Genomic DNA, 15,170 nt, shown 5'->3' on the forward strand with positions numbered 1-15,170 from the left:
CTTGAATCGTGTAAGTATCCGTTTTGATGCCGCCATCCCTTCTCGCAGCTGCAGAGATCTTTTCTTTCACCGTGTATGTGTGGAACTTCATAATGACATCCCTTGGGCGCTTTGGGTCTGGCGATTTAGGGCCAAGGGCTCTGTGCGCCCTGTCGAGTTGGAGCTCGTGTTCTGTGAGGTCAGGAACCAGCTTTAAGAAGACGTTTTTGAGGTAAGTTGGTAGTGATTCTGGGGGGACCGTCTCGGGGATACCTCTGAACCGCAGGTTCTGCCTGCGGTCCCTATTTTCGTGATCTTCAATGGTGGATTTTAGCTCGGCAATTTCGTGGCCCATTCGCGCCATGTCATCCTCCAAGGGGAGATGTGCCTTTAAGATGGCCGCTTCCTCCTCTGCAGCCACGTGGTGGGACGAGCAGCACCTTCAGTGAGAGGGTACTCTCCCAGTGCTCTCCCCTGCCGGGATCGCCTGATGGGGTGTGGAGGTAAGTTTATTGATTATTTGTCTCGGGGGGGGGGGCACGCGGGGACCGCAGCGGAGCGATGCTGCTCAGGCTTCCTCGCGGGGCTACGGGAGGCTGCCGCAGACGCGCCTCAGGCACCGCTCACGGGGGGAGGGGGGGAGGTTTCCCCGAACACCTCAGTGAGACCGGGCACCACGGGACACCCGGAGCTTAGCTCCACCGCCCCTCCTACCTCCCGCTCCGCTTCTCCCGACGGCTCCTCCGATTTTGTGTGTGGGGCAGGGGGAGACTTCCACCGGGGGTCTGGGCTCCCAGGAGGCCTCCCAGAGCGCCGGCAAGCCCACTCCAAATCGCAGGAAAAGCTGAGTCCTGTGTGCAGCTAGTCTTTGGGGTTCTGGGGTGTAAGGTTTGGGGGGGGATTTGTTTATTTAAATGCTTTTTAAAGGTTATTCGTTGGAGGGGCCCTGGAGCAAGTCTCTCAGGCAGCCATTCCTCGTGACGTCACAGGAAGTCTGACCTCCCATGAATTTTTTAATATGGAAAATATGAGTTTGTTACTCTTTATCTTATATCTTTGAATATATCTGGTGAAACATTACACACGATTGTGGCATCTTTCTCTCATTGTATATCTGATGACTACAAACCATATACACTGAGGGATATCCTGTGACTACACCTTCTCTAAACAAAAGGGCTCCAGTCAGAGAGATAAGTATCTCTGACATACTCTCTTTATCTGGAAATATTGTGAGTGCAATCTCATCAGAGCTTTATTATCTTCCCAATCACTGGCATATACAATCTGCACTATTGTGTTTTCTTTCATTTCACATTTCATTGGATATATTCAGCGCTCCTCCACCCAAATAAGACATCCATTAATAAACAAGTTAGAATGCATGGGTTCCAGTACCATCCTTAAGTTACTCCACACACAACTTTAGCCCAACCTGAAAAGGTTCCATTTATTCCAACTCTCTGTTGTCCAATTTCCTTTATTTTATACACTAACGTTGTGGGGCATTGTATCAAAAGCCTTTGCAAAATCTAAATAGACCACATCAACGGGATTAACCTAGTCTAAAATCCTGCTTACATCCACAAAGAAACGAATAAGTTTAGTTTGGCACAAACTATCCTTCGGAAATCCATGCTATTACTAATAATTTTGTTATATTGAATATTATCCCATACTAAACCTTCAAGTAGTTTCCCCACTATTGATGTCAGGCTTACAGGTCTGTTATTCCCCGGTTGTGATAGAACTCTTTATAAATATAGACAACACGTCTGTTTTATTACAAACTTGTGGTAATGAGCCTGTCGAAATGGAGACCTTAAATATTAAATGTAATGGATTGGCTATTACAGAACTTAGCTAGTTAAGAACACTAGGGTGCATGCCATCAGGGCCAGGTGCTTTATGTATTATAATTGTATCATGCCGCCTATGCACTTCTTCCTCAGTTAACCAATTGTTTGTTAATATAGAGTTGGTGATGTCTCAGAGGCCGGCACCTTTTCAGGGACGGGCAGGCTGTAATGGTGGTAGAGCTACACTGGCAGCCGCTTTTATTCTTCTGCGGCCTTTTCCCCGCGATTTTAAAAATCGCGGGCAAATCGGGGCAAATCGCGGGATGATGCGGCCCGTTGCCATTGTTTAGCGCTAAGCGCTTTCTTTGTCTAGCGCTATTAGCGCTATCAGCTGTTATGAGCTGTTCCCGGGCCGCTTTCGGGCCGCGCGTAGGAAAAGGCCCGTGACCATCAGCAAACATGCCCGAAAATTTTCGGGTATGTTGTAGGATAAACGTGGTCGTAGCAGAATGGGAGGGCCAGTTGCCCAACCAGGAAGTTAGGTTCTTGACAGATAATAAGGGCGTGGTGGAAAAATCACCCAAGTTGTTGCACTGTTAGAATTTGTGTTGTGGTTTTTCTAGATGAACTTTGTTTTTTATTCTAGGCATGTATCAGGGGTGGCTAATTAGATTGTGGATTCCTTGTTTTGCCTGCAGTTTGCTGAATTCAGTTGACTGGCTCTGGAAGCATATCAATGTGGTCAACGTTGCCCTCCAGCACTGTGGGATCGGGAAGTGGTTAATGGATCTTATGCAGACTCCAATTTCTCCTTGGTACATGGGTGACATAGGTTGCGGCATAGAGGGAATATGTTGGTTTTGTTTAATAGAGCGGTGAGAGGTTGAATAACACAGGGGCAATGATGTATGTTGTATTGCAGCTAAGGGACAGTGGATTGGCAAATGATGTGGTTGAAAGAAAGTTGACTGTGGTGTCATTTTTTCAAAGGTTGCTCGGGTTGGTGGATATATCAAGGATTTTCATGGTTCGAGCCTTGACAGGGTTGAAAAGATTGTAGCTTCTGGGGATGGGAAGAGGCCAATAACTCAAGTTTTGAATGGCTGGTGAGGCCTACAGAGCAGGTTAGTTTATCTCAGTTTTAGAATGAGCTATTTAGTTTAGCTTTCGCGCTGGCATTTTATGATGCGTTTACAGCAGCAAATTGGTTTGTGAATCAAAGAGTGGGTGGTGATTTGGTACTGTGGATGTGGTGCTGGGATCTGATCAGGTAAGGATGCTGATCAGATGGTCCAAGACGGATCAGTTGGAGAAAGGGTGTTGGCTAAAGATACATGGCTTAAAGCAAAGTAGCATTTGTCCAGTCAAGGTATTATGAGCCTTTTTGCAGATAAGAAATTTGTTCGTTAGTCCTTTCTTTGTCCATCAGTAAGCTGAGCCACGTTCCAATTTTGAAGGTGTTCCGTAATGACGGGGGCAAATTGGCCTGGGTAAAAAAAGTTTGAATGCACTTATCCTGTTAAGGGCTGAGTCCGATAAGTCTAGGCCGGTGGGTGTCCAATCTCTATCAAAGCTACTGTATGGGTAGCTGGGGTGATTGTAATACTTGTTAGTGGTGTGTAATGGTTTATGTTATTTTTAGGTGGCACAGACTTGGACATATGGATAATTGGAGCTTTGTACTGTATATGCACTGGACTGCAAAGTGGGCTGAGGTTTGCCCGCATGGAAATAATATGATTGAGCATAGCAGAAGTAAAATTAATAAAGAGGTGGTTACATTTGTTAAGTGGGGGGTCGGGTCATTTGCCATACATATTTCGATGCAAGCAATGTGAGCCTCTATAGGATACATAAAGAGCATCTTTCAGATTTTGGGTTGTGTTCAGTGTGATGCTATAAGACGCGTTGGAAAAGGTGCTGGTGATGTTGGGTGCACAGGAGCTATTTAAAGGGGATTGAATTGCCCCAGTTCTAGTGGCAATTTGGTTCAGGTTTTGGGATAAAATCCTCCCTGAGTGATTATTGGTACATTGTGCGGTCAATGCTAGGCAGTAGGTGAGTGGGATATGTATCCACTGTACAGGGTGGTACATGGTTCTCCATCAGTTGGATATGGTTATTTAGAAAGCAGCAGAGTGGTGGATGTGACTGTGTTGATAGGACCATGATAGTGCGCCACTGGCCTGTTAACATGGATGGGTACAATACAAGAAAAAGCGAGTCAAAAACAGTTTGTGTATTTCAATTTATGGTTTCATAAGAACTGCGGCCATTTAACTTCCAGCTCAGTGTTGTGTGTTTACTGTATATTATGGGTTTGTTGATTGTTAGTATGTTGTGGAGGAAGATAGTGTGGAGTAGCTTTACTGAAATGTACTTTAGCAACGTCTACTCTGGAATGGTACATTTGGTGTGCCATTTCACTGTGACCAAATTACCACCAGGGTTCGACCGCAAAGATCCTCCGCCACGGCAGAGTAACCATTGGGACCTCCACGATTGAATGCTTTTACAATAAGGTCAGTTTGAGGAGTTTTATCGGTTAGAGTACGGGGTAGTATTCGTATTGGGGGTTAACATTTGGAGGATTTCGGTTAAGGTTAGGGACTTAACTTTGCTTCGAAGCAGCCGGCGCCTAATGGTCCTGGGGGTGAGGTGACTGGCTGCCAATCACCGGTGGTCATTTGGTTGTGCGGAAAAGCCACAACCAAATGTCCTAGGCCACATCTACTGCTACACATTAACTTAACCTAATGCCATTGCCACAATCAAAGTTATCGGTTTTACAAGATCTCAATAAATACATACTGTCTTGGATCTTGGTGTGATGCTGTGTTTAATAGCTCTTTTCATCAGCCGTGTTTCATTACAGTAGATGCATATACAGTATGCTCTCTGTTGTCGTCTGAAAACATAGCTGATAGTAGAATAGTGTTACCAGCTTGAATGGAACAAAAGGAAGAGTAGAGGCTCCACAGATTTTGAAAAAAGGTAAATATTTAGTTGGCTGAAATGTTGGAACATTCTGGCTATCTAAGCATCTTTTGTCAATGTATGCAACTCCTTGACAAAGGCTGCCTGAACAGCCGAAATGTTGGAACATTCTGGCTAAATAAATATTTGAATTTTTCAACGTTTGTGGAGCCTCTACTCTTCCTCTTGTTCGGAACGCAGCAGGTCCTCCTATACTGATTAGAGTGCCGGTAGAAGTAGATGTTATATATTTTTACTGCTGGTGTGCAACATTTATCTTTGTTGTACCAACCCGAATGGGACAACAATCGCGACCAGATGGCCACTGATGCTTTGCCGCAGATGAACCCTCTGCCACAAACAATTCGCTGCCGCCGCCAGCCGCTTCTAAGGTAAGTTTTATTACTGGTTAGGGTAGGGAGTTAATTTAATGGTTTTAGCGGTTAGGGTAGGAATTGATTCAAGTGTTTTAGCAATTAGGCTAGGAGGTTTTATCATAAGGACTTAAGGTTGGCAGATTTTAGGGTAAGGGCTTAGGGTAGGTGGGTTTACTTACCTTAGTGGCAGGCGGAAATGTGACCAGCGGCAGCAGCTTCTGGCAGCAGAGTGAGACACGGCAAAGCACCGGCAGCCATTTGGTCATGGTGAAACGGTCACAACCAAATGTCCTAAACCGTTACCAGCGCCTTCCTAGCCAATTTTAGTATCCGCTGACCTATTTCATACGAGTTATTCACTTTGTTTGACGTAACCTTTAGTTCTAGTGAATTGCCCATGTGTGTTGGATTCTACACATTTCATCAACTAAAAAACAATAGATTCCAAATCATTCAATGATTACTTACTGTAAGTAATATGGACCATGTTGTAACCAGTTTGATACTAAATATGAAATACCATACTACTGTTAATGTACATGATATAGCTGTTGTGGACTATGTATAATAACTAACAACAATATATTATCAGAATTCTTTTTAAAAATACAATGCAATACATTTCTTTTTTGCTTCTTTTTTTATAGTAAATACAGTACATCAAAACTATACAGAAATGGTGCTGAATAATAGTAAACTAGTATTACAATTATTATCTCTTACAGCAAAATACTGTATGTTTGATTGGCCAATGATTATTGTTTTTTTTTTTACTAAGAAATAACAGTAAAAGACACTTTATTTGACAGAAGATTCCATAAGAGCCTTAAACTTTTCCATATCACATCCACTCATGACAAAAGCCTTATTTTTCTTTTTCAGTTCATCAATGATATCCAACACCATCATCCCCCGAGTGAACTTGCCACTGATCTCCACAGTTACTGCACACTCAATGACATCTGTAACAGTGGTCTCATCAATGGCAGCGGCCATAGCGTAAGAGTCACAGGAGACGAATCCGGGTCCACCCACCAAGACCTTCAACTCCTTCTCACTTCTAGAGTACTGCAAGCTGTGAGCGTAAATCTCCTTCATGAAGTTTGCTTTCTTTGTCCCCACATTAAGCCACTGATCATACCATTCCTGGATGTACAAAGTCACATGGGGTGTCATTTAATTGCATCACCGCTGGGTATATTTGTCACACAGATACATTGTGTATGAGTCACTTTTTATACACTCTACCAAATAAACTGTGGGTGTGGGGGTGTATTATGTGGGTATGCTGGTATGGGTTGGGGGATATTGTGTGGGTAGTGGTATTGGGCGTATGGTGTGGGTATTGTGATGGTGTTACTGTGGTTTGGGTGGTGTAGTGTAATTGTGTGGGTTTTGTGTTTGTGTGTGGGGGGGGGGGGAATTGTGTGTGTGGGGGAGGAGTAGAGGGGGAGGGGGGAGAATTGTGAGTGTGTGCCAGTACTGCAAAGGGTTTAAGAGAGAGAAGGGGGCAGTAAGAAAGAGAAGGGGGCAGTGAGAGAGCAAGAAGGAAGAGGAGGGAGGGAGAGAAGGGAGGAGAGGAGAGGAGGAGTGAGGGAAAGAAGGAGTGATGGAGAGAGGGGAGTGAGAGGAAGTGTGTGAGATGGGGTGAGTAATCAAGAGAGGGGGAGAGTGAGAGGAGAGTGAGCGAGATAGTGAGAAAGTCTGAAAGAGGGTTGGCCTCGCATGGCTGTTGATGGGGTGGGGGGGGTAGTGGAAACTAGCTCTGGGGCCTTGGAAAGCTGTCGGCGGCCCTACCTGTATTGATATTTTTACACATGCCTTCACCTCTGTCCCTCCTGGTAATGTTGGGAGTACACCAACCAAAACTATATATCTTATTTTTACTTCATGCAGAAAAGCGCAAGGCATTTACTTGTTATATGCTTTCTGAAGTTGTAAATCCTAAAAGATTAAAATGTGCAAGAAATGTTTCCTTTAAAGTGTGATGAGCTGGGTCTTATTGTACGTGTAAAGTAGCAGTTTAGAATTTTGTACAGAAATGTTAATGCAGAGACAGTGTACATGTGCATGCACATTAAAAGTTAAAGTGTTACAAGGAAGTTATAATTCATAATGAATGTTCTCAGAACGTACTGTAAAACGCCTATACATACCCATGAGAGTTTGTGGCGGCATGAATGCTCCCAAGTTGCAATGTAGGTTTTACAATGAAAGTCATTCAGAACAATGTAGGCGGCTTCTGGATCTGCTAGGAAGTTAAACTCCCCACAAGCTGTGGTGTTTCCTCTTGCTAGAAAACAAAATGGGCTAAATTAATGTAATGTCAAAGACAATATGGCAATGAATAATATAAGGTTTTTTTTTTTTAGACATTTACCATATGGACAGATAGAACATACAATGTTAACCGGAAAGTTTTGGTAATCTGCCACATTCATGCAATTTTACTGTGAAACCTTCGGGGGGTTTTGATCACGTTTTTTGGTTTAAAGTTTTGTACTTGCACAGTACAAGAAACAAGTAGCATACACACAGTTTATATTCATGAGTAAGTGCGAGAAGAGAAAGGGGTGAATGCAAAAAAAGAGTAAAGGGAGAGGGATAAGGGGAGGGACGATGGACACCGTGGTTATTACATTCATGTAAGGTGTACATACTGTATCCATTGTTACATAGTTACTGCCTGGAAGATTTTGAACAGTACTATTCATTCATACTGTATATGCTAGCATGGTATTGTCTATTTCTAATTTCAGATCAACAAAGGTTCCCATGTTCTATACAACGTAGACATTGTCATTCACATAACCAGTCTCTACATCTCCAATACAAAGAAAATCTGTTTTTAACATTAGTGAAAGTTTTCAAAACCTGGCAGTCACACATCTGTGTGGCCAATAATATGAGATATAAGCTGGTTCGTTGCTTTATCTGAGGTTGAAGATATTTTACCTAGAACTAGTCTTAAAGGGGCTCGAGTCAGAGTGATCTCAGTAAGGGAATGTATAGATCTAAAGACCCTATTCCAAACATGGTACATTTTAGGGCACTGTGACCATTTACTGTATACTCATTTTTGTATGTTCTTTTTATGCTGCATTTGGTAGAAAACAATAACATTTAGAGAGGATGCGAGATAAATTGACCCCAAATTATTTTAGAAACCCTTTGTCGCATGAGAAACAAAAATAATAGTACAAATAAAAGGGTGTGCATTATGTTGTATAGTTGTACCAGTTGGAATCTTGTTGCTTAGCAACTCCCAGCTAGTATTTAAGCATTTGGGGCGTGCTCAGGGCTACAAAACAAATTAAGCCGTGAAAGATTTTTATGTGAACGATTTAATAGGCTCCCAAAAAGTTTATCTACCTGCCCAAGGACAAAATTATTTTGGCATGTATCAAAGTTATGGCTTAATAGGTGTCTTATATATGATAAGAGAAAACAATCGGCAGAATGGCGCATTGAGAGGCACAAACTTTAATAACCCCAGGGGGTAAAAACTGAATTAAAAAAGTACACGATAATTTAAACGCTAAAAACAATGCGCAAGGAAGAGGGGAATTAACTGCTGATCATACAAAAAGGGTCCGGACCCAATATAATTACGTACCAAACAGCAGGGAACCCACGTTCTCCAACACAGCCTCCACCGGAGCAAACTCAACAGGGGCAGCTTCACGTGACCTCTACGCGTTTCGCACATAGTGCTTCGTCAGGAGGTCATGTGATAGCTCTGCCCATGGAATTAAATAACAAACTGCAGCCAATAGACGCCAGAATGGAAGGCGTGCACTGTCCAAATACACTACCAGCTGCAGAAAGTTAGTATGACCATGGAGCTGCCAAAGGCAGACTTTAGACACAGGATCAAGTAAATAATTTAACCCTGTCATGATACAATAACAATATCCTGAGTATAATAATACTCAATGTGCCTAAATAATTTAACCCTGTCATGATACAATAACAATATCCTGAGTATAATAATACTCAATGTGCCTAAATAATTTAACCCTGTCATGATACAATAACAATATCCTGAGTATAATAACACTCAATGTGCCTAAATAATTTAACCCTGTCATGATACAATAACAATATCCTGAGTATAATAACACTCAATGTGCCTAAATAATTTAACCCTGTCATGATACAATAACAATATCCTGAGTATAATAACACTCAATGTGCCTAAATAATTTAACCCTGTCATGATACAATAACAATATCCTGAGTATAATAATACTCAATGTGCCATTCTGCCTGTTGTTTTCTCTTGTCTGTGAGCTCCCATCCAGGAGCTCACGCTTTTAGGGGGTGTGGAGTCCCTTAGGCAGACGGCAGCAAGAGGGCTCATTTTCCATTCAAACAGCACCAGCGTGGAGTGACTATCCTGTAGTCTTATATATGATGTCGTTTCTTAGTAATTGTACTACGAAATATATACTGATACATGTTATTATAATTTATGTAAATTATCTCCTCACAGCTGTAGTCACTCTACAAATCACAAACGTACACAGATGATCAAAGTGGATGAAAAATACATTGGTCATTATTTGAGACATGTTCAAAATATCTCTGGAAGTGTTCATTTTACAGCACAATAGACATCAGGATTCCCTTGATAATTTGGTTTCAGGTTTGCTGGCTACACAGGTACGGTAGACAGACACTGCATAATGGTTTCATAACAAAACATACAGTACACATACTGTAGAAATATACAATACATACATTCCATATTTCCTCCCATTATGTACAAGCACCGAAGTTTCTCAGGGAAAGTTGGATCCATTCTTACAGCCATAGCCAAGTTGGTCAGTGGGCCTGTAGCTACCAAAGATATCTAGAAGGTAAGACGACCGGTTTGTTTTTACCCCACTTAATACTTCGTTCTCAATTGATTAAAATTATACTAAAATTAACACATTTAGAAATACAGAGTTATTGATCTCTGTCTAACAGTCCTGTCAGCTTGCACTATCTCATTTAACCATTTGAGTGCAGGAAGACTGGTGGCACCCCAGAGCCACCAGTCTTCCAAATCACTACCAAATTCACAACAACAACAACAAAATCAGATTGATGGCAACATAATTTTCAAGTGTAATGCCTATGGTATGACTATTTAGCCCACAATATAACAAATCACAGTTTACTGTTTACATACACTTACAATAGCACTATACATACTGTAATGTAAAGTTCCAAAGGCATTTAAATATATAAAAATGTCTAATTGACATACAGTATATGTACAGTATACAATATAAATCTAGAAAATAAAAGTTGTTTTAACTATTTAGATACACTGTACATTAACAGCAGTACTACTGTACAGCAGATATCTAGCTGTCATTTGTATGGATGCTATCCGTTGACGTCGGGACTACATCAGAAGTGCTTGTCAGTAAAGGATTGACTGGGTTTATCTGACTTGTGTTTCTATTTTATCCCAGTCCGTCGTGCTGTATAACCAGTTACTTATCTGTAATTGTTCTTCTCTGTCCATATAAGGACAAAGCAGTACGCACAAATACTGGTTGTGCTGTTTCATCAACTTACAACGCTCTGAATATTTTAGCCCCTAAGTGGACTAATGCTCGACGTGCTATAATTTGTAACTAAACTTCTACTGTAACTATCTGGTTCCAATTCATTTTAACTTATACCAATAAATGGATTTTAAGTTAATCAGTTTCCAATACATATACTGTAGGACCAGTACTTTGCTTCATACTGCACATTGGCTACTCAGTTAGGTACTATCTCCCCACAGACACAGAGTGCATTTACACTGGCGACACACTTTATTCGAGCTTGGCTAGTCCCACGAATTCGGGTATACCCGGGTGTATTGAGGTTTGTGACTGTTTTCTGCCCGAGTGCATTGAGTTATTTTCCAAGCAGGGATTGAAGCATTTTATTCCCGCTGGCTGCAATACTGCACAGTATATATATATATACTGCATTACAATTCATGAATTTATGCCATCTGGTAGACACGCGAAGCATTGCAGCCTATTAAATCCTAATCATTATCATTTAACAGATCAGCCGCCCGTCAGCCAGGCATGAACCCAGGCTGGGAAGGCAAACGCAACGGGGCTTGTCAGAGGTGAGGAGTGGCGCATTCCAGGTATCTGCCAGGTACATACCGGGTATTTGCTCGAATAAAGTGTGTCGGTGCAGTATATGGACTTATCCAGATGGTAGTGCCTTTGCTCCATCTGGTGTTTTTTCTTTCTCCCATTGTTCAGTCATTTGCCCTTTTTGCAGCTGTCTGTATTTCTGACCTTTGGTCATAATAGGTAGAGCGGGCTCAGTCTTCTTTTGCTCTAAATCTGTATGTACACAATCAATATTACGAATAAACAGAGCTCTTATAAGATACTGATATTACACCCTAGATTTCTTGTTTTTGAATACATTTAAAGCTTACATACAGCACTGCATCACATGTTTTCTAAAATGCAGGGGCTATTATCCCCACACTAAGTTAAATGTTACCTGGCTAGGATACTGACATGCCAATCTCCTCATGGCATCTACTGCATGTTCTTTTTGAATACATTCCACTCCTGGAGCATCTAGATCTGGAACATCCCCCAGACCATCTACTCCATGGAAATATGATGCATTTCTACGATCTCCAAGTATTGATGTGGAAGCGCCTCGATACACAGGAATCTAAAATGCAAGGGAGGTTAATTAATTATGAAACCGGTTTAAAAACAAATGTAGATTCACTGTAAATAGCTGGATTAAGATCAGACTTGATATTGGATGTTATTTTGTACACAGCTTTAGAAACTTGACAGGTGCGGGTCTTCCTCAAGTCTACTGAATAGTACATTATACTTTTTTTTTAACTCAAAAGTCTCTTCTTTAAGTGTCATTTCATGTATGAGGTTCCATGCTCCCATGTTGGTCCCCTAAAAGGTATCTCAACATATAACCAGTCTACACTTCTCCAGGACCAACACGGCTTCTACTGTAGAAATGTAACTATTTTAAGAGCAGAGACACAGTGCCACCTAGTCTAGTTATTTCTCGACTTGACAAGAGTACACTTTCATCTTTCCAAAGATCATATTTTTTTTTACAAGTTTTGCTCATGAAATGTATAACCAGGGTTCCAGGTAGTTATTTAATGAGAACAGTCTAGACAAAAATGAGGTAATGTAACACAGAAAGACAATCAAAACATTTGGCACCTGTGAAACCCTTTGAGAGGGGTTATGACTTTATTAATAAAGTTCATACTAAGGGATAAGTACAATAGTTTTGTTCGTTCAAAGTTAACACCAACACCATTTTTCAACAGGTAATTATTTTTTTACATTACACCATAGAACCAAATTTCAGGTCAGAAGCCCCAATATTCTCCAGCATTAACCAAAATACTTTTAAAAGAGCTACTCCTACTCCCACAAAAGTATAATGCAGTGCTCACTTGAGGAAAGTTCGTACTGTTGGACCAAAACGTTAGTGTAATGAGGAAATAAATCACAACTAAAGATGTATTATCTTTGACAGTAATACATTTACCTGATCATTGTTCATACCTGGTGTTTACTCAAACTGAAGGAGAGAAGCTTATCCTATGTTGCCATCTGTTGTATAAGCAACACAAGAGCAAAATTTGAATTAACAGGAATAGGAGAAACAGAAAGGATGATACGAGAAGAAAGAAAAAGGACAATGTGAAGACAAAACCCTTTATTCAATATAGTGAGAATGGGACTAAGGGCTCTATGCAGTAAGCGCCGAAAAAGTGCAATCGCAAAGGGTTGCCGATAGGCCTTATTTTGGCGATTTGCCCTCGCAGTATTCAGTAAGGGCCGAATCCATGCCGATCCCTGCCGAATCACTGCGAAAGCAAAACTGCCGATGAGCCTGTGCCGAAACAGCCTGGCTCCCGATAACCTGCCGATAGGCCGTTTCTGCCGATAAGTGTTTGCAGCAGAGAGAGACCAGCCGCTCTCTCAGCGCAAACATCGGCAAAATAAAAATTATTTATTAACAACTTTGACTCCTAGTGTACATGTGCAAGTGGTCTCCGGAGCTGAACCGCATTGGTTTCAGGTCCAGGGACCCCCTGCTTCCCGTGAAACAGGCCCCTTTATGAGGTGTCGGAATCCCTCTGCATTTAAAGGTCCCGATCACGTGACCGCGGAATGTAAACAAAGCAGAGGGATACCGGCACCCTATAAAGTGGCCTGTATCTCGGGAAGCAGGGGGTCCCCGGACCTAAAACCAAAGTGGTTCAGCTCCAGAGACCCTCTGCACATCTACACTATGAGTAAAACACATATATCAATAAACACTCGTTCCTTACCTTTGCGGCTATGTGCTACGGTAACGAAGCAGCATGAATGTATTTTTAATAATAGTGTACTGTGAGCAGGGGGTCCCCTGAGCTGAACTGCTTTGCTTTGTGGACCAGGGACCCCTGCTTCCCGAGTTACAGGCCCCAGTATGTGTCATCGGGTGGCAGTGTCGCCGCCATCTTTATAGCGTCCCATTCGCGCTGTGTCCGCTATAAATATGGCAGCGACACTGTAACCGATGCCCCAAACCGGGGCCTATAACTCGGGAAGCAGGGGCTTTCATTGCCTTTAAGTGACGTCATCATTTTTTTTTTCTCGGCCAAAACACATGGTTTTTACGGCCCAATCAGGGCCATGGGAACCGTGTCGAAAATATGACGTCATAGGCCTTTAAAAGCCTATGTCGTCTCATTTTGAAGCAAGACGCCGAGGAGGAAGGACCTCCTACAGAAGAAGAAATCCAGGGCGTGGCCGTAGAAGACATGAAGACCCCGGAAGAGAGCCGCAGAGAGAAGAAAGAAGAATACAGATGAAGATGGATTACAAATAGAAGACCAGTGGATTGTTTTGGATTTTTATTTTAATGTTTATTATTTTATGGTTTGTTATTTTATGGGTTCCTGTGCCTGGTGGATTGGTTTGAGAGTAAGCTGTTCAACGGGAGTTGGTGAGTGGGTCAAGTAATGGTAAGTGAACTAAAGAAATGTATTTTAATGAACTTGTTCATTTTTTTAAAAGCTTTTTTAACATGTGTATTTATTTATTTTTGGTATATCATTTCTTGCCACTGTATGTATGTATGTATGTATGTCTAGATCGATATATACATACAGGGTAAGAAATGATGTTGTTTTAAAAGCTTGATTTGCTGTGTTTTAAATTTATTTGGCTATGCTGCTATGCATAAATGTGTGTATAATGTATCGTAAAATTAGATAGATGTAATTGTTGCTATTGTATGATGTACTTTAGGTCAGGGTGAGGCTTGCTTTTGTATATTGTATTCTTGTTGGGACTTATATTTTTTCACAGGATAACTTGTTCTGTTCAACGCTTGAATTAGTTAATTGTTTAATTGTTAGGGATGGAATGTAAATGCTTTAGGGATGTAATTAATGAATGCTAATTGATTTATGTTGACTGGATTGGTTTAAATAGTATACTTGTTTGGATGTATTGGTATTTTGTTTTGAATATGTTATTGTTAACATTCATTTGCAGAATGTATATGGTGCATAGATTGTATGCATCATATATACAATGTAAATGCAATGTTTTATTGTCATTTGAGGTTTTTGATTGCCATTTGAGGATTTTGATTGGAAGAAGATCAGATTGGATTATTAAAGGTAATGGATTTTACTGTAGTGTGTCTGTATGGAGAAGTGTTATTTGTTGTACGGCATGTTTTTGATAACCCTTCTACATTTATTTGTATATTGGTTCATCATGTGTGTGTCTATATATATATATATATATATATATATATATATATATATATATATATATATATATATATGAACAATATTAAAGACAGCGCCCTTTTCACACCACACCCAAATTGCTGCAGTACTGGTAACGTGTGGCAGATACTGGATTCAAAACCATCCTGGATATCGTAGAGCGGAGGTGACCGTGGAGTCTTCAGTTGGTGCATGGGCTGGTCCCATAATATGCCTTATTTTATCAGACAAATT

At 41.2% G+C, this 15,170-nt stretch overlaps 1 protein-coding gene across 2 annotated transcripts in view; it reads right to left on the reverse strand.

The window, feature by feature from the left end:
• Window positions 1-5,912: 5,912 nt before the first annotated feature.
• The window catches only part of LOC142488635 (nucleoside hydrolase-like), a 51,391-nt gene continuing 42,133 nt past the window's right edge, over window positions 5,913-15,170 (reverse strand). For both annotated transcript variants that reach the window (XM_075589066.1, XM_075589065.1), the window contains exons 3-6: window positions 11,651-11,830; window positions 9,875-9,986; window positions 7,288-7,424; window positions 5,913-6,277 (exon numbers count right to left, since the gene is read on the reverse strand). In XM_075589066.1, the coding sequence (XP_075445181.1) occupies window positions 5,930-6,277; window positions 7,288-7,424; window positions 9,875-9,986; window positions 11,651-11,830 (777 nt within the window). In that variant the 3' untranslated portion in view covers window positions 5,913-5,929. The remainder of the gene's footprint in view (window positions 6,278-7,287; window positions 7,425-9,874; window positions 9,987-11,650; window positions 11,831-15,170) is intronic.

Source organism: Ascaphus truei, chromosome 2 (genome assembly GCF_040206685.1).
Source record: "Ascaphus truei isolate aAscTru1 chromosome 2, aAscTru1.hap1, whole genome shotgun sequence".
Taxonomy (NCBI): domain Eukaryota; kingdom Metazoa; phylum Chordata; class Amphibia; order Anura; family Ascaphidae; genus Ascaphus; species Ascaphus truei.